The 20,053-nt window shown below is 37.2% G+C and overlaps 1 protein-coding gene across 1 annotated transcript in view; it reads right to left on the bottom strand.

Moving 5' to 3' along the window:
* Positions 1–20,053, bottom strand: part of SLC39A8 (solute carrier family 39 member 8) — a 74,400-nt gene that overhangs the window by 24,519 nt on the left and 29,828 nt on the right. The window contains exons 3-5 of the mRNA XM_001368839.4: positions 11,580–11,749; positions 5,249–5,371; positions 4,650–4,817 (exon numbers count right to left, since the gene is read on the bottom strand). Coding sequence (XP_001368876.1) covers positions 4,650–4,817; positions 5,249–5,371; positions 11,580–11,749 — 461 coding nt within the window. The remainder of the gene's footprint in view (positions 1–4,649; positions 4,818–5,248; positions 5,372–11,579; positions 11,750–20,053) is intronic.

Raw genomic sequence — 20,053 nt, 5'->3', positions numbered from 1 at the left:
AACACCTGAGGACCAAGAAGCAAGGATGAGATTTGGTGAATGCCTTTCTAAGATGTACTGAGGTGACTACTGACTAGAAATGACTATCAGAGAAGTTGACTTTCTTCCCAAGTATCTTCCTACATATTTAAGGTGTGAGAGAGAAACTCAAAAGGTTTTTCATGTCTGACAGATCCAAACTTCTATTGGTAATTCATGTAAGGAGAAATAATAACTGCTAGAAGGAATCTAGAAATACTTTCTAAGGATTATGATGTCCTGGGGGCAGGGGGAAGAACAATCTCCCTTAAATCAGGGGATCTGAACTTCTTTAGTGTCATGGAACCTTTTAGCAGTCTGGAAAAGCTTCTCTTTTTAGAATCATGTTTTGTTGCCTACATTCATATTAAACAAAGTACTAAATTTTGTTAAAGGTAGTGAAAACAAAGATGTCATCTTTCTCCATCCAAGGGGCAGAAAGTGATGTGTTCAACAGTAACTATCAAATAAAGGTAAGACCTTCAGAAGAAAAAAGGGAGATTTATGAAGTGAACTAGTTTAGGAAATGTGTTTGAATAGCATATAGATGTATATAGACCACGTCAAGTTAGTGTGTGTCCTAGATATGTATACTGTGATATATATATATATATATATATATATATATATATATATATATATATATACACACACACACACACAGTATATGGGCTGTATATATATATGTGTGTGTGTGTGTGTGTGTATATATATATATATATATATATATATATATATATATATATATATACATAACCCATATACAGTTATATGGGCTGAACATCCAATTTCATAGCTACATGCTGGACACAGAGTCAAAAAGTCCTGGGTTCAAATCCCAGCTTAGTTAAATGCAAACTGTAAATCTTCCAGATAAGTCACTTAACCAACAAGCCTCAACACTCTTATAAATGAATCTGAAATGAAGGCTCCTAAGGGACTCTTCCAGCTTTAAAACTATGACCCTATGACTGATTCTTGAAGATGATCTGAAAACAGATTCTATAACTGATATTCTACTACAGGGCCCATGTAAAAGAACATAGCTGAGTATTATGTGCCCTTGAAGGGAATACAAGGCAGCTCAGTGGCACAGCAGGTCCAATAGCACACTCAGTTCACAAAGACCTAAGTTTGAATCCAACTTGGAAACTTACTAGCTGCTTGATAATAAGCCCCTCTGAATCTCAAGTTTCTCAGCTGTAAAATGGGGATGATGGTACCTAGATCTCACAGAGTTAAAAGTTTTAAGGATTAAAAAAAATATATAAGTCCAAAGCACTTTACAACTTTAAAACACTACATAGCCATTAGTAGTAGTAGTTTATACAAGATTCCACTATACCTATTGTTTAGCTATTTTTTAAATCACTTGATTAAACAGAGTAAATTTTCTCCCCCAGTGAGATGAAGGTCCTTCAAAGAGGGCCAAATGTAGGAGATAAGGCTAGAAGAGGGTCATTTTGCTTTTAAGGATTCTTTAAATTAAAAAAAAAGGACTTAAGGGAGGGGGAAAAGCATATCAGGAAAGTAAACCTGCTGTCACACTGGTTGCAGTGTCTATTTTGCTTATGTGTTTCTATGTTACAAAGGAGGGTTTCATGGGTCTGGGAGTGGGGGGTATTATTAGGAAGACACAGCATTTTTTTTTCTTTTTGACACCAGGTTTCCCTATCTCACCCAGACTGGAAATGCAAAAGCCACTCAAGGGCTCAATACTGACTAGCACAGAAGCTTTAAGCTGTCCTGTTTCTGACCTGGGTCAGGTTGCCCTTCCTTTTCCTGGAGCAGACCATGGGTACCACACTTCATGTAGACATTCAATTAGTCCTAGCCCTATAGCAGCTCAAAATTCTCAAGCTCAAGCATTTGATCAGCCTCACTGTCCTCAGCAGCAGGGACTATGAGCATGTACAACCACATCCAGGTGACAGCAATATCCTTAAAGCAATAAAACATTTTTAAAATAAATGCACTAAACTCCATCCAATTAGAGTACCCCTCCAGTTATAGAGAAAGAGGCCAAAGCACTTCCAACTATATGGCCTTTACCCTCAGTAAGAGGAATAGATAGAGGATAGAGTGCTAGAGTTGGAGGCAGGAAAACCAGAATTCAAATTCTGTCTCTCATCCTTACTAGCTGGGAAACCCTTGGGGAATTACAATTTTGGAACAGACACTATTGAAATGCATTAGGGGTTAATAGGATAAATGCAAACATGGCTAAACAAATGCTTCTGTTAATGTGGGATATCATGAACCTATACTGGGCCAAATCATCAAAGTTTCCTGAATCCCTATGAGCAGATTATAGAAATAACCCAAAACTGGGATTTGGCACAGCAAACCAACAAAGGTCAAGAGTTATAAACCTTCAGAAGTCTATGAAAGTACCAGAATCTCTATCTACTCCTCAACTAACAGTTAGAAATGCTATTTGGTTCATTTTTATTTTTGCTGGTTTTCTTTAAATTATCATTTTTGTAATCTCCCAGAAAACCCTATTCATTTCCAAAGGGTTTTTAATTAGGTTCTGTATTTTTAAAGTACTTTATGACCCATGAAAGGAAAAAGGAAAAAAAATACGTTTCTCCTTTTTGTTACAAATACATTGCACAGCATTTCAGTGATGATATGGATTTCTATGGACTAAATGTGAGCTGGCTTAGGAGCAAATAAATGATTGTTTGAAATACTGCTTCTATGAGGGAAAGTTCTGATTTTTTAATAATTAATTTATAAACTTTTGGAAAGTTCAAGATATGCTGGAATGAGTTGAACATGTATCACCAAATTCTGCAAACTACTAAATTCCAAAGAGCTTGTGCAGCTGTAAGGACCTATCTTTTGACAAAAATAAAAATAAAAAGTATAACAATACACTTCTCAAAGAGGCTGACTTTTTTTGAATATTATTGTTTTCTCAAATAGAATGTATGTTCTTAGAAAGCAAACGGTATTTCATTTTGATCTTCCTAGCACAACATCTGGCCCCTCTAGAGGAGGTATTTCTTGATTATTAACAAATTGTGGTACAAATACCTCTGTTTTAAGATAACAGCCATTGACAAAATTAATGTGGGGGAGTGATCGGGACACTAATCAATCAATGTCTCACCTCCCCATCTATCTAACTGATTAAATCACAGAAGAGAAGGGGCAGGTAGCAGAGACAACAGGGGTCAGTTATGCAGCCTCCAAAGGAGTTGCTACCTAATTTAGGATCACAAAGCAATTAAGACAAAACTGGTCCTAAACTATTCTGAGTTATGCCTCCTCTTCTCCTCCAGGGGGAGCTTAAACACTTCACTAAAAATTATTACTATTCCATGTAGTCTGCCAGTTTCAGGGGATGGTGGGTTGTTCTCTGGTGTTAGCAGGCTGAGGTCCTGCTTTCATTTCCTTCATAGATCAACACCAACACAGTAATGAAAGCAAGAACTGGGTCCATCATGGCTCTAACAAGCAAATTCATTCATATTCCTCTCTAATCCCTTGTATCATATATTTACCCTCACCAATGTACATATTGAGGCCAGAATTAAGAGCAACATTTTTCCAAACTAATTTTTGCTTTCCCACCTCTTTAGAAATAGCAACCATGTGCCTGTAAGGGCATTTCTAAACAAAGCCTACTTGTTTTTGCCAAGGCAGTACATGATTAAATTAAAGGAAGTCAACAGGGGCTTGCTGCTAACTTAATAGGAAGAGAGGAAAGTTAGTCAGCACTTCTCTACTCTCCGATAGTGGCATTTGGCTATCCTTTCTTGTTATCTAAATCAGAAGTTCTTAACCCAAAGTCCAGGAACTTCTTCTTCTTGTTGTTGTTTTTAATATTTTGATCATTGTATTTCAACACAACTGATTTCCTTTGTAATCTTCTATATTTTATTTCATGTTTTTAAATTTTTTTTCTGCTGAGAAAGGGATCCCATAGCCTCCCCTCTAGCCATGCTCTAAGCCTTCTTCTGACACAGCAAGAGGGTTAGATAGATACCATCAGTCTCCCCGCCTCCTCCTCCTCCTCACTTTTCAAATGTGTGCACAAATCTGCTGAAGCATATAAACAGGTATAAGACTACAGATGCTATCTGAGCCTGCTTTCCCTGGACCAAAGATGCTTTAAGCCCCAATTAGAAACAGGAAAGGCCACCTTAGAATATAAAGAGAGCCCTTTTTTTCCCATTTTTACATCAGCTCACTCTTCTGATTTCTTTCTCTCAATCAAAGTGGTCTTTAGCTCTAATTGTTAGAGAAGCATTAGGAAAATGGATTTTAATTAACTTTCCCACTTATTATTATGTAATCTGGAGTGAGTCACCATTGCTTAGGAAAGTCACTATTCCTCAAGAAAGAAGTTGAGAATCTGAAAAGTAATGAATGTTGTCAGCATCAGGACTCGAGCCTCCATAAATGTTACAACACCCCTCTCCGTCTTGGAGGAATTAGAATAGTCACATCTAAGGAAAGGGAAGGAAAGCATTCAGGCAAATAATAAACTTACTGATGTATTTTAATAAGGAATAAGACTGATTTTTTAAAATAGAGTAAACCAGATGGGCTTTCAGATATCCTTACATAGCAACAAAGCATGCAGCAAATTAAACAAGAAAATGAAAGCATCATCATACCTGGACAGAAACCACACTGACATTATCAAAATGGAGATGTCCATTAGGCTGTGTTACTGCTGGATTTGCATAACATTTGACACCATTGATGGAAGGCAATTTGGGGGGTGGGTTAGCTTTTTCTTGAGAAGGAAAGAAGTCTTCATTTCTAAAGTGAGCATGATCGTTCTACAGTGAAAAAAAGGAAAAGTATTCATTTCAGAGATCAAGACACAATATGCTCAGTACAATTAAGCAAAAGGATTCATGAGTGTGGAAAATTCACCTACTTGTTTAACAGGTATGTTGAATATAATGATTTAAAATACAGATATTTTTCTTACTTTAAAATATTCAATTCTATTGATTTCTTTCTCTTGGAAGATGTATAAATACATTGAAATAGACTAGATGCAAACTTTGTTATTTGATGTTACATTTACTTTATCTTTGCTCTAAGTAAACAGTAATTTTTTGTCATACTAATCAAATGTTTTGATTTGCTTCATTATTTTAATCTCTATTAACTGCAACTATATATTCCTTTGTTTACATCAAATCATTTGTGCCTAGCAAAGCATTAAAAAAAGGAAGAGACCTTTTCTAGAAAGCACTTTTACCTGTCCATAAGTCTTCAACAGCATCTTAAGCACTCGTTCAACAAAGAAGAGAATATAGAATCCACCAAATACAGCAGCAGCTTTTTCAATGTAGTTATCAACTTTGGGATCAAATCCAAATGCCTAAAAGAAGGAAGAAGAATAATTTAAATGAACTTGAGTAATCTGAATTAATTTCAGGAAAATAATCAAGTACCATAGTTACTATAACATCAATTAGTGCCAAGATTGCAACATTTTTCCTGATCCACACACCTTTGTGCACTGTTTAAAAAAAAGATAATTATTATTTAGCATATTCCAGAGGGAGTCAGTAATGAAAGGGGTAATATAATATATCAGGGAAGAGCAAAGGCTGGAAGACCCCCTTGACTTCTGAAGCAATCCACACACTCTCATACTCACTCACTCTCTCACTCTCTCTCTCTCTCTCTCTCTCTCTCTCTCTCATTCTTAAAATGCAATATGGGTCTTCAAAATAATATGTAAATGAGAGGCAGCTAGGTAACTTCATGGACAGAAAGCCAGGCCTAGAAACAGGAGGTCCTAGGTTCAAATCTGGACTGAGGTACATCTTAACTGTGTGACCCTGGGCAAGTCACTTAACCACAGTTGCCTACCCGTAACCACTTCTGCTTTGGAACCAATACTTAGAATCAATACTAAGACAGAAGAAAAGGATTAAAAAAAAAAGAAAGAATATGTAGATGGAAAACCAATTCACTGTCATTCCTTAAACCCTATCCCTAGATATCTGTTCTTTAAAATGGATAGACACATTGAGTGTCATTCCAATTCATACCGTGAAACCAACTGCAACATGCCATATGAATAGTTTCACAAGTGAAGCACTTTTGTTCATCAAGGTAGAAGGAAAAAGGAGGAGATCCTAAAGAGAAGACTCAGACTTGAAGTGGAAAAATAAGGAAGAGAAGGATTTAAGGGGGCAAAGGGAAGCTAAAGAGCATAGAAATATTCTAAGAAAAATTAAATTAGAGTTGATGATGTTTATTTCAAGGGAAAAAAGGCTAGGAACAAGAAACTTAAGAGACCCTACTTGTGATGAACAGAGATTCATACTTATCCATCTGTCTGTTGGGCCAGCAACCCTTGTTTTACCATGTGAACAGCCTATCTTTTCTTCCCATCATACATTTCCTCAATGGAATCTTTTAGTCCTGTGATATTCCTCACTTAATATATATGGCAGCTTGCTCCCACCTACCATATGCTCCTCCAATGATCTCGCTGAGGCAAGTCATTTTTTAATTCTTCAAAGGCTGTTACATACTATTGTAATGGTTAGAATGGGTTTGACTAAATTATAAGAATAAAAAAATGTTGGGGTCGCCATTTGTAGAAATTAACCCTTAAGTCACAAGACTGTTAATAGCTCTAATAGGTTTATTATAGTAACATAAAGATAATAAGAGGGGGAAATATAGAAAGGAAGTAAAGAATTACCTAGCCTAACAACTTAAAGCCTAACATTCTCTGAATCTTGGCCTTGGAAACAATCCCCTCCCTGCTTCCTGCCAGGTCTCACCTTATATACCACTTCCTACTTGTTCTCTTACATCACCCCCCCCCAGGAACCAATCACAATTCCTCAATTAGCCTGGCACCACCCAGGGGGGGGAAGTGCCAGTGGGGTCAATTCCATGGTTGCTGATTGACCCAAATTCAAAATAAATGGAAGGGAAAATCTAAATATCTAATTGATCAAATCAAAATACAAATTCCCTTCTCACACTATGCCCTGTTGGCATATCATACCAGTACAATGTTGTGGTGGTTGTCATTTAAATAGGTTTCTGTTTCCAAAGGAAATGATATCAGGAACCAAGACAGCCATTTTCATATCCCAGGTCCGCCTTCAATAGAGAAGAATAACTTGCCTATGCCTATGCATAGCAGGAAAGATTTCCTGGAAAAGGTAGGATTTTATCTGGGAATTGAAGGAAGCTTGAAGAACTCATGAGGAAGAGATGAAAAGAGAAAGTATTCCAGGCATGGCGGAGAGTCAGAAAATGCCTAGAAGACAGTCTTGTTGAAGAAAGAGCAAGGAAGCCAGAATAAGTAGTCAAAGGGGTGTGAGGGTGAAGCAGAGACATAAGGTATAAATTGCTATTATGATGATCACCTCTTCTAACAGACTTTGTGCCCAAACAAGTTAGGTACTTCTGAACCCTTTCAAGCCAAAAATGTTCTCTAAGCTCATTCTTCTGAGTCTAGATTTCTAGTAGTGCACAAAGAATATTTTTTAAAGATGTTAATTTAATTAAGTTTTTACTAAATAAATAATATAATTAAAGATAAGCATAGACTCATGATGAAAAATGCTATCTACCACCATCGAAGGCACTGATGGAATCTGAATGCAGACCATTTTTTCACTTTATTTCCTTCATGATTTTTTTCTTGTATGTGCAATATGAATCTCCTTTCATATGGACCAATATGGAAACACATACTCTGCCTGTATTATAATCTATATGAGACTGTTTGCTGTCTTAGATGGGGAGAGGAAAGGAAACAAGGAGAGAACTTGAATCATAATTTGTCAGAAAACAAATATTAATTGTTTCCGCATGTAATTAGAGGAGAAATATAATAAAATATTTCTGGAGGGGGAAATAATTGTCTTTTTAGAACTTCAATTTGATAACAGAATTTGTCAAAAGGCCTTGAAGTTAAATGAAATATAGAGAATATATATTTACCTATCTCTACTTACATGCATAAACATACATAACGCATGCTTTAAAAGTGCTTAGATATGAAGTCATTGGGTATCATATATTGGTTCACAGACCCATGGACGACTTCAAAGCTTCAAAAGATATCAGATTTCACTGATCTAAGTATTCTATCAATTGGTACAAACCACAGCCCCTCTAGGCTTCAGAAAAAGGGTTCTTAATCCAGAAACCATTTGGGTTTTTGTTTTGTTGTTTTCAATATTCTGATAAGTTTATTTCAATCTAATTGGTTTCCTTTATCATACAATGCATCGGAGTTTAAGCACACATGATTCTCAGAGGGGGTCCATGAATGTCACTTGACCATAGCCCAAGGGGTCCAAGACTCACCCAAAATGTGAAGTACCCCCTGCTGTAAAAGCAGGTTTCACAAGCTGCAGTTATCAACTTGCTGGTGATGAGACCCTGCTCACTTTGTGGAAGACAGACAGAGATCCTGTCACCACTATGTATTTCATGCCTTCCCAACATGGGAAATTGTGTCAGAGGTTGTTTTCAAAGGGCACAAGTACTTGAGAGCCCATGGCCCAATAAGACCCTGGAGAACTTTATCCAAAAGCACAGAATGATACAGATACATAACACACACATACTTCAGCTAACACTAGAAAGAATAAATTCATGATAAAGGGCTCTAGTTATGCATTTTATTCATCTGTATTATGGGGATAGAAACTAGCCCCTTGCATCCATGGATAAAGGAAACTCTCTCTGCCAGTGGAGGTCAATACCAGTCCCTGAAAGTTCTTGATGAATTAAATGACTTCCAGGATCATACAGCCTGTATGAATCAGAGATAAGACTCAAACCCAGCTCTTTCTGCCTCCAAAGCAAGCTTTCCATCCACTATACAACACTGCCTCTCATATATATGCATGTCATATGTAAATTATATATTCTACTATTACAAATTATAATTAAAATGAATGTACATATTATTCTATTTAAAGTCTTACTACATATTTATTAGCCAAATTAAAAACTCCCTTCAAAATAGGTGTCAAGATATGAAATTGTCAAATGAGACTGTCTAGAAAGTGAAAGACAAAATCAGAAATTCAAGTAAGGCATCATTTGCTTGTGAAACTATGTGACATTAAAATAGGATTTTAACTTTTTAAAAAGAATTAATCCTGATAAATAAGGCATAAATAGGAACAAATCAGTAAATTTGCTCACTTTTCTTCACTCTTTCAAAAAATCTTTGGTTTTTAATAGGATATGTACATATTATTAATATAAAAGCTTTAAGGTTTTGTTTTCCTTGTCATTTTATGTATTCTTCATTTAAAATAGAAATCTAACAATAAAATTCACTTCTACTTAAGACAGAGTCTCTCTCTGATCTTCAGGACATAGAATTGCTCATGACTTAATTTTCTTCATCTCAGGGAGCTGAATAACTACTGGAAAGATTAAGAAGGCTAGATTCCAAGGTTGGCTAATTTACTTAATAGCTTCTGTGACCTTGATTATAAAGGTATTTCACCTTTCTAGACCTTAGTTCCCTTATTGATAGAATGAGAAATTGAATCAAGTTCTCTAAACAGTTTTTAATTGAATTTTATTAGTCCAAAAAGTGATCCCCCCAAAATAGTTTTACATGATTTCATATGTAAAATCTATACCAGCTTGTTTACCATCTCAGGGAGGAAAGAGGAAAAGGAAAGTGGAAAAAAGGGAGAGAATTTAGAACTCAAAATTTTTAATGTTAAAAATTTTGTTTACATGTTAATTGGGGGAAAATAAAATATATGATTTGTTTAAAAAGTGATATTCCCATTTGTGCCTATGGTAATGAAATTTTAACATGGCTTTAAAAGTTTTGCCTATACTTTTCTAAAAGTTATGGATGAAAATGTACTTTGTGAAAGAAAGCTTTTTTTGTTCTCTAGTCTGGGTACATCTCTTTCTCTGTGTGGAGATTTCTTTGTGTGTACCTCAATGTAAACAGATGCCACCTTTTGTCTCCATCCTATATGTATCCTTTCTATATACATAGTCTGTCTCTCTTCTCTCTCTCCTAACTCTGTTTTTCTCTCTTCACTAGTCAGAGCATAGAAATAGAGTGCTCTGTTTTTTATTTTATTTACTGAATACTTTTAGGTTTACTGTTTTTAATTTTAAACACAAATAAATGGACTATTTTCTCTCTAAGGGAAAAAAAAGGTTAACAGACTCTTTTATTTGTGTAGTGGACTTCAAGGGATTTTCCCCCTCCTCTGGGTCAGTAACCCTTGATTAATAAAATGTTCATAACTGCTATTTTGTTACCCCCTGGTCTTCTTTAGCTTAAGCAAATACAGAAGGGCATTTTCTTGTCTCTTCTGAGTAAATATGACACTGTCTGGCTCTTAAAAGAAAATGGTAATACTGTATATTGAAAAACTGGACTTGCCAAAATGCAAAACAGTAAAGCTCTTTGAGATCCTCAGAGGTGTACAAAAGTTGTTTGAGCATAAACTGGTGGCCAGAACTTCAGGAATGATAATTTGGTCTCCAACACAGACATCCTCTGTAGTTTGGGAAAAGCCTGTAACTTCAGCTTTCCTTCAAAAAAAGACAAAACCCACCCAGCTTAAGAAATGTTGCAACATGTAAAACCCAGTGGAACTGCTCATTGGCTACACGAATGGGGTGGGAAGAGGGGAGGGAAACAACATGAATCCTATAACTATGAAAAAATATTCTATATCAATTAATTAAATAAAAAATGTTAAATTAAAAAAAGAAATGCTGCAAGAATTACAGCAACTGAGGGAACTCAAGAGTATTTTGGGGAGTTTTTTGTTCATTTCTAAACCTTTACCTTCCATCTTAGAATCAATACTTAGAATCAGAACTGTCTAAGGCAGTAGTAGACCAGTATGGGTTAGGCAGTGGGGGTTAAGTGTCTTATCTGGGGTCTCACAGCTTGGACGTGTCTGAGGCCAGATTTGAACTCAGGTCCTCCTGTCTCTAGGTCTGGCTTTCTATTCATTGAGCCCCCTCAATGCATTTTAAAGAGGAAAAGTGTTATTGTTGGTCAATCTTCATCTTTCAAAGAGGACTTGCACATGAACTATTTTAAGTGAAGCAGAGTTGCGCAAAGTCATCAGCTTCATTCCCTCTTCCAGAGTCATCCAAGTAAGACAAGTCAGGATGACAGGTGATGGGTCAAGATGCAGTGGTCAACCTTGGCCTCTTCAATGTCTAACTGAGGTTTAAACACTCTACAGCACCTGCTTCAGCCACCTCCATGGCTACTGGAACAAACTTCTCGTCTGCCTATTCTGCTGGAAGAAGTCTTCACATACTTGGGGTAGGCATCCCCCTACCCTAGATCATGAATACATTTAAAGCCTGTTGGTACTCTCAACTTTGTTTTGACCATCATTAGTCACTCAACCTAAGTTGGTTTTACCAGAGTGTGGCCAGTGAACATGCTACAGTTTCTTGGAAACACAGGTAGGAGTTGAGTAGACACCAAAAGTGAGTAAGTAACCCTGAAAGGCTCAGCAAGCCTTCATACCAGAGTTGCTAGTCTACCTAGAATATCCCATAAAAACATAAAGAGTCAAACGCCTTACCTCTGGAATAAGCTGGAAAATTGCATTTGAAAAGAGAGTCCCAATGGCCAGTCCCACAAAATAAGTCAAAATCTTAGGAAAATATGGCTTCTTTAACAATGGAGTCAAAACCAGTCCCAGGAGAGATGCCAGGTTAATGATAGTCACCGAAAGGAATCCATATCCCCAGACTGTAAATGAAAACCAACAAATGATGATGATGTCTGATAAAGAACATGCTTCAAATTCTAATTCAAAATACTTATGAACTCAATTTAGAACAGATTTTTCTTTAAAGCAGCAAAAGTATTCTGTAACTTTTGCCTGAAAAAAATCTGTGAATATAAATAAGAATAAGGATTACTCCTGTGACATTACTAACGAAAGGAAGCCACAGGTTAAAAAAAAAAATTCCTCGATCAAGGCACCTTTTCTTCAATTTGTAGCTTTAGAGAACTGCCTAAGACACTGAGATTTGTCTACTGATCCAGGGATGCACAGCCAGTATGTGACAATGGTAGGATTTTGGGATCCTTGTCTATCTGGTTGCAAGGTCCTACACCAGGCTGATCTGTATGCACATGTAAATATAACACAATTAACATTAGTGGGAATGCTGCCTACCATTTAATTAGCCCTAGGTGGAGCTTAGAATCAGGAAGGCTCATTTTCCAGAATTCAAATCCCACCTTAGATACCTAGTAGCTATGTGACCTTGACTAAGTGGAGTGCCCCAGGGATCTGTACTTGTTTGCCTCAGTTTCCTCATCTGAAAAATAAGCCCAAGAAAGAAATGATAAACCATTCTATTATCTTTGCAAAGAAAACCTCAAATGGGGTCACAAAGAGTCAGACATGACTGAACAATGTTTGCAGAAGGCAGAAAGCTTACTTTAAAGATATACTGAGTAAAGATGTTGACTAGAAACTGATTTCTTCATATCCACTCCTTTCAAGAGGGAAAAACAGACTACCTTTTATTCCCATTTCAAAAGCCAGGGGACAAGGGGAGAGGGGAAGGGCAGGAAGTCATAGGGGCACCCACTAGCTTCCTGTGACCTGAATGAAGTACATCTCTAGATCTTAAAAAAAAAAAAAAGCCAGCACATAGCACAGCAATCAGAAAAGCCTCTTTCTTTGTAAGCAGTCATCAAAGCCCAATAACCTAAAAGGCAAAGTGCTAAGTCACAAATGATAATCACAGAATCTCTAGATTTGAAAGGGAACTGAACCTCTGAGATCTTCCCCTCTATAACATGCCACCAAATGGTCACCCAGCCTTTGCTGGAAGATCTCTAGTGAGGGGGGTCTTAAAGCCTCCTAGAGTACCTAGGTTAGAGCTTAGGAAAGAGTTCTTAACATTAAAAATATTTTCTTATTAAAAAGCCAAAGTCCATATAATACCTCTTCTACTTGTCAGTCTTGCAATTACTTAAAGGCTGTTTTCGTGTCTACCCCCTCCCAAGTCTTCTCTAAGCTAAAATGTTCCCCAGATCCTTCAACAAGTCCTCAGAATGCATGGCAGTAATTGCTTTCACCATTCTGTTCAGGTCACCCTCATATATAAGTTCCCCAGATTATCAAAGTCCCCCTGAATAGAAAACTCCTGAGGTCATATGGCCAGAAGAGAGTACTTTAAGCAGTATTCCTGCTTCTCTAGTCATAAAGTTCTTCAAGACTCTAAATTATTGCTCACTCAATTATTAGCTGCTTTGGTAAATTGAGGATAGCTCACTAAAGCAATCCAAGAATCGATGGGCTTTTTTTGGCTGCCATGAGGCACTATTAACATTGCTGAGATCACAGTCAACCTGAACTCCCAGATAACTTTCTGACAAGTTCCTTCATTTCATTCTTAGATATTTTTAAAGCTTCAGATGTACAAGACTTTACATTTATCCCCAATGAGTTTCTTCTTCAAAAATTCAGCCCAACATTCTAGCAAGTCATGCTCTTTTGGACCAATCATCATTTGATGCATCAGCTATTTACTTTGTGTCATGTCCAAATCTGATAAGTATACTATGTCTTGATCAAAGAGCTTGATAAAAGTGTTAAGCTGTAGATAATCACTCCTTTCAAACTGGCAGGAAGGGGAGCAGATCCAAGATGGCAGCTTAGTAGCAGGGAAATCTGAAACTACTCTAAAAATCTTTCCAAATCAATCTTTTAATAGCACCTCAAAACAAAAGGAGTAAAAAAAAAACAGCAAGATGGAGTGAGGGGGCTGTCCCACTGAACACAACTTAAAAGGTAGGCAGAGGAGAGCCAATTTTCACAGAATAAGAAGAAACCAGAAGCAAAATGCACACAGAGGAATGCTGGCCAATCACCCTGCCCCCACCTATTGCTCCAGGTTCCAAATCTGGGAATAGTTCAACTTTCAGATCCTAGGACCAAGGCTACACCAATAGTAGAGCACCCCAGACCCAACCCTAGCAGTTCCAGGCCCTGGTACCAGCTTGTAGTGAGGTCCAGAAGCCCATAGCACTGGGCTCTTTCAATCTTGCCCTGTACTGAAGACCTAATCCCAGGGGGAAAGTTTGGGGAAATGAGCAAACAGCCCAAAAGAAAAACCTAACTCTAGAAAATTTCATAGAGTCACTAGGGAACTGAGCTCCAAGCAGCCACATGCAAAACTCAAGGAAACATGGAAATTAGCTTCAAGCGCTAGAGCTGGAAGAACTCAAAAAGGAATTCAAAAATCAAATAAAACAGGTTGAAGAAAAATGGAAAAAAGAAATTAAACTAATGTAAAAAGAAAATAACAACTTGAAAAGCAAAATTGGTTAACTGGAAAAGGAGGCAAAAATCCAATGAAGAAGAATTTCTAAAAAAATAGATTTGACCTAATAGAAAAAGGCCAAAAAAAATCCAGTGAAGAGTTCCATAAAAAATAAACTAAATGGAAAAGGAGGAATCAAAAGGTCATTGAAGAAATTCTTTCTTTAAAAATTAGAATTGGGCAAATAGAAGCTAATGACTTCAAAAGGCATCAAGAAACAATAAAACAAAATCAGAAGAATAAAAAAATAGAATAAAATATGAAATATCTCACTGAAAACAACAACAACTGACCTGGAAAGTAGATCCAAGAGAGACAATTTAAGAATTATTAGACTACCTGAAAGTCATATTCAAAAAAATGTCTAGACATCATATTACAAAAAATTATCCAAGAAAAAACTACCCTGACATTCTTGAATGAGGATAAAATAGAAACTGAAAGACTCCACATATCACCTCCTGCAATAAATCCCCAAATGACAACTCCCAAGAATGTTATAGCCAAGTTTAAGAGCTTCCAGGCCAAGAAGAAAACACTGAAAATGGCCAGAAAGAAACAATTCAAAAATAATGGAGTCACAGTCAGGATTATATAGGATCTGGAAGCTTCCATACTGAAGAACTGAAAGCCTTGGAATATGGTAAGGGAAACCAAGGGAACTTGGTTTACAAACAAGAATCACCTACCCATCAAAACTGACTATATTCTTTCAGAGGAAAAGTATTGTCATTTAATAAAATAGAAGATTTCCACACATTCCTAAAGAAAAGATCAGACTTAAAGAGAAAATCTGTTTCTAAATACAAAATTCAAGAGGAGCATAAAAAGGTAAATAAGAAATAGAAAACATTTAATCGCTTCAATAAGGTCAAATTGTTTATATTCCTATATGGAAAGACAATTATCTGTAACTCCTAAAATTGGTTATTGTTATCATAGTAATTAGAAGAAGCATACATAGAGATAAGGTGTGGTAACAAGATGTTTAGTATGATATCTAAAAAAACTAAGGGTGAAAAAGAGGATTGTACTAAGAGAAATGGGAATAGAGAAGAAGAATGGGATAAATTACTTTCCTTATCTCTTTTAATCAGATCTGTTTTTGCTTTAGCTTTGTCTGAGATCATGATTGCTACCCCTACTTTTTTTGGTCTCAGCTGAAGCCCAATAGATTTTGCTCTATAATAGGTGGGTAAAAAGAAGGGTTCAGAACTAAATATATATATATATATTTAGCTAAAGGGAGAAAGGAAAGGGAATTAGGGAATAACTAACTCTTAACCCAAAACAGAGATTAAACCCTTATAACTACTATAATTAATTCTAAATTAAAATTTTAAAGTAGTAATTAAGGTTAAGGGGTTTTGGTAGGAACAAGGTCAAGGGTCAAAGAATCTCACAACCAGGAGTCCTCTTTGAGTCAAGCAGTAGTCTCAGTAACAGCTCTGTTGAAATCCATTTGACAGCAGCAGCAGCAGCAATAGCAAAAAAGACAGGCAGAATATTAAGAAAGTCAAAGAAGAGGGAATCACTGGCTCTCTGCGTCTACCCCAGAAATACCAAACAGAAACCCTCTTGACTCTCCTGACTGCTGGGGAAAAGCAGCAGCCTCTCTCTCTTCCAGAGAAGTCTACCAACTGCCCCCAGAAACTGCCTGTATGTTCAGTTCCCCAGCTCCTCAGAGTTCTGTGTGGAATGTTGGTTTGCAGGATCTCTTGCTGTCCAACTTGCTCCTGCTAAAATCCTTTACTATAGTTCCAATCCCTCTGTATGTGTCTACCTGCCTATTGGGATGAATTGACACACATAACAGAATTTCTCAAGCTAGTTCCTTTAACTTTGGAAGCATGGAATTATCATTGAACCAAGTTGGGAAATTTTTATCTGCTAACCTTTGTGCCAAGAGAATGTCTAACTGAAGCACTCCCATTACTACTATTGAAATGACTAAATAACAACTCTGTGCAAAGGGTTATTAGTCACAGATGTAATCATAGTCAGTGAGGTCTTTAAATGCACTAATAACATGCATGCTGCTAGAGTGCATCTAATAATTGGCACACAAATACGGAAATACAATTAGCCTAATCCCCTAGGGTCTTTACTGCTTGGACACAGGAAAAAAAGAAACAGGCTATTATTTTAAAATAAAATGGAGAATTTACATTATGTTTTACCTTGATTTAACTAAATCTGACCTCAAATTTTTAATAAACTGATAATGTAAAATATTTTAATTTACTTTTATGATATACAAGTAAAAAAAATAAATTATTACCTAGCTGTGTGACTCGGTGTAAGTTACTTAACCCCAACTGCCTAGCATCATGGTGGCATACCTATGGCACACATGCCAGGGAGGACATACACACTATAAGCTAGCGGGACTTGGGGCATGCTGCTCCCCTTCCCCTCTCCAGGCACCTGAGGACATTTTTTCACATGACCTGTTCTTCTGTCCAACAGGAGCACTTCCTCCTTCCCCTGTCTGGGGTAGATGGGTAACTCATGCCATGTGAGGATGTGGCACAGACAGCAATCTGTCAAGTCTGTGGTGAAGATGATTCCCATTGTGGGGTTGAAGAAGAGCTAGGTTTAAGGGGAGCATAGCTCACAATGTGGCACATAGCTGGAGGGGAGCAGAGCACTCGGGCCACTTCCTATCCCCTCTCCACATACTTGAGTCACCCACCCCTCTGCCCAACAGCCCAATGGGAGCACTTCCTCCCTCCTCTGTCTGGGGTGGGGGTAGGGGGCAGCACTTAATCTCAGGGGAGGCAGGACATGGCACATGGTCTTTAAAAGGTCCAGCCCTTACTACTCTTCTCCTTTGGCACTGGTACTTAATATCAGATCTAAGACAGAAGGTAAGTAATATGTTCCTCTTCATGAGGAACCCACAGAATATATTCAAAGTCTAGTTTACCCAGGAGAAAAAGAGACTGGTAGACACAGTTCAAAATATTGAGAATAAATAATATTTTGCTTAGGATATCACATAAATGCATCATTCTCCAAATCCACAAATTGATTTTATATCCCTACCATTAATTCATCAAGAATTAATTTCTAACTATTCACCAGAGCTTAGAGTGAAATAACCAGAAACAAGCCTTAGCTCAGTGCAAGACCAACAGAATTTCTTGGAAACCCAAAAATCTTTACCTTACATTTAAATTATATTATCATCAGAAATCTATGCCTATAGGCATAGTGCACACAGTAGCTACTGATAATGAATATAATGTGATGTTTTGAGTGGAAAATTTGATCTCATTTCAATTAATAAGGAAAAAGGTCCCTATTCATTTCATGATTCTTTCCAATATAACTGGAAAATGTAAAATGATTCACTCTTTGAGCAGTTGTTGACAACATGGTAAATACTACTATAAGTGCCACACCACTAAAAAAAATCATTTTCTCTAGTGAAAATAGCTTTTGCTGTTGAGCCATTTTAGTCATATCCGACTCTTCATGGTCACCTCAGGGGTTTTCTTGGCATTTCCTTCTCCATCTCATTTTACAGATGAGGAAACTGAAGTTAAGTGACTTGCTCAGGGTCACAAAGCTAGAAAGTTTATGAATCCAGATTTGAACTCAGACCTGAACTCAGTCCTCTAACCACTGAATCACCCAGATGCTGTGGGACTTGAAATCAACATATCCTTATTCAAATCCAAGTCTGGAGGAGACAACTCATGAGGGACATGGCAACAACTGTGTTCAAGGATTTGTAGAGTTGCCATGCAGAATAGAAATAGACTTCTTCTGCAAGGTTCTAGAAAGAAAACCCAGGGTCAATAGGGAGAAGTGTCAAAATGGCAACTTTAAGCTTCATTTCAGGAAAAGCTTCCCTTGGGTTAGAGTTGCCCAGGGGACTGATGTGGAAGTTAGAAATCCTCTCAATGAGGCTCACCACACAAAGGCTTGATGACCATCAGATAAGTTGCAGTTGGGATCTTGGCCACTCTTGCAACTTGAATATCCAGAGGAATCTCTACTCACCTCTGGTAATGCTCAAGATGAGAACCCAGTTCTAGAACTGGCTCCTGCAAGACTGCTGACATGGCGTCACTATAATTCCCCCTTCCTAATCCTAGCTAGACCTTTCTGGTTAATTTTGAGAGAACTCCCCCAAATCCTTTTGCTACTGATCCATGCTCCCTGATCATATCAACCCACCTGTGACATGATAGAACCCAAGGGAAGCCCTTTGTCTCAAAACGCTAGGTAAGTACAAGCTCTCAGTGGCTCAGGGCATCCAGACCACAACCTATAGTATGCTGACCTGAGAGCTGAAAAATGAGAGAGAAGGGCTCAATAAGGTTGAGTGAGACTCCGTCCCTAGGATGGGATACAGTTGTCTGCCATTCTAGCTTTAGATTCCCCTTCACCTAAACTCTAAATCTATATGGCACTACTCTGATTCTGAGACTTTGATTTCTTTAAACTCTCTGACTCACTTGACTTCGTTCATCTGTCAAGTGAGTGATAATATTTGTACCACCTACCACAGAAAGGTACACTACAAATAAGAAACTAATACGTAAAAATCTGTATCAGGAGGGGCAGCTAGATCGCACAGTGAATAGAGAACCAGGCTTGGAGTCAAAAGGATCTGAGTTCAAATCTGATCTCAGCCAGTTCCTCACTTTGTGATCCTAGGCAAGTCACTTAGCCCTGATTGTTTAGCCTTTGCCCCTCTTCTGTCTTAGAATTGAAATTAAAACAGAAGGTAAAGGTTAAAAAAAAAAAGCTGTAACAGATTGCCTGCCTTCTCAGGAAAGGGGGAAGGAAGAGAGGATTTGGCTCAAAAAAAAATTTTTAAAGGTCAAAAAAAAATTTTTACAAGTAATTGAGGGAAAAATTAAAAAAATATATATATATATATGTCAGCTATTATTGACCTTGTTATGGTTCAATTTCTTTAACTGGAATAATAATAATGCTCATGTTACCCACACCTCAAAGGTTTTTGTAAGAAAACCTTTTTTGAAGTATTATAGAAATGTGTAATTGTATGCTCATTACTTTGGCCATGTCATTAGAGATGTCCTGGAATTTCACTTGTAAAGGAAACTCCCAGGTGATAACAGCCTCCACTCATTCTGTAATTTAGAAGCTTAGAGAATTGCCTAAATCTCTAAGACTTGCCTAGAGGGTAACAAAGCCACTATATATCATAGAGAGGACTTGAACACAGGTTATCCTGACTGGTGGCTACTTATTTCTCAAAATGAATCCAAGCTAACCTAGGGGAAAAGAGCTAAGCTATAAACATAAACAAGAAATGGCATATGGATGAGATGGGGACAGCAGCTGTCACCAATATTTCTGGCAAAGTGGAGAGGGTTAATAAAGTCCTAACATGGCTGATAGCATAGGTTGTAAGTTCATTTTTATTTTGAAGTATTGTAGGATTTAGGGTAAAAGATTCTAATTACATAGTATGAAGTCTAGGAAGTGGAAGAGGTAAATTCATTTCTTCAGGAACTGGAGGGAGCAAAGTTAGAAGAAGGGCTTAGCAAAGCGTAACTGACTCCAAGTAGTAATCTTTTATCACTGCCATAAAAATAATCTGGGTGCAAAAGAGGCCTGAAACACAAGGGGTTACAAGTTTTATTTGTTTTTAAAAGTTTGGTTTAGAAAATACCAAAAACTGTTAAGGAGGCCCAAGAAAGGGGATTGTGATGGTCTAGGCTGT

The sequence above is a fragment of the Monodelphis domestica genome, chromosome 6 (assembly GCF_027887165.1).
Source record: "Monodelphis domestica isolate mMonDom1 chromosome 6, mMonDom1.pri, whole genome shotgun sequence".
Lineage (NCBI taxonomy): Eukaryota > Metazoa > Chordata > Mammalia > Didelphimorphia > Didelphidae > Monodelphis > Monodelphis domestica.
Note: the sequence above shows the minus strand (reverse complement) of the source record. Positions and strands in the feature narration are given on the sequence as shown.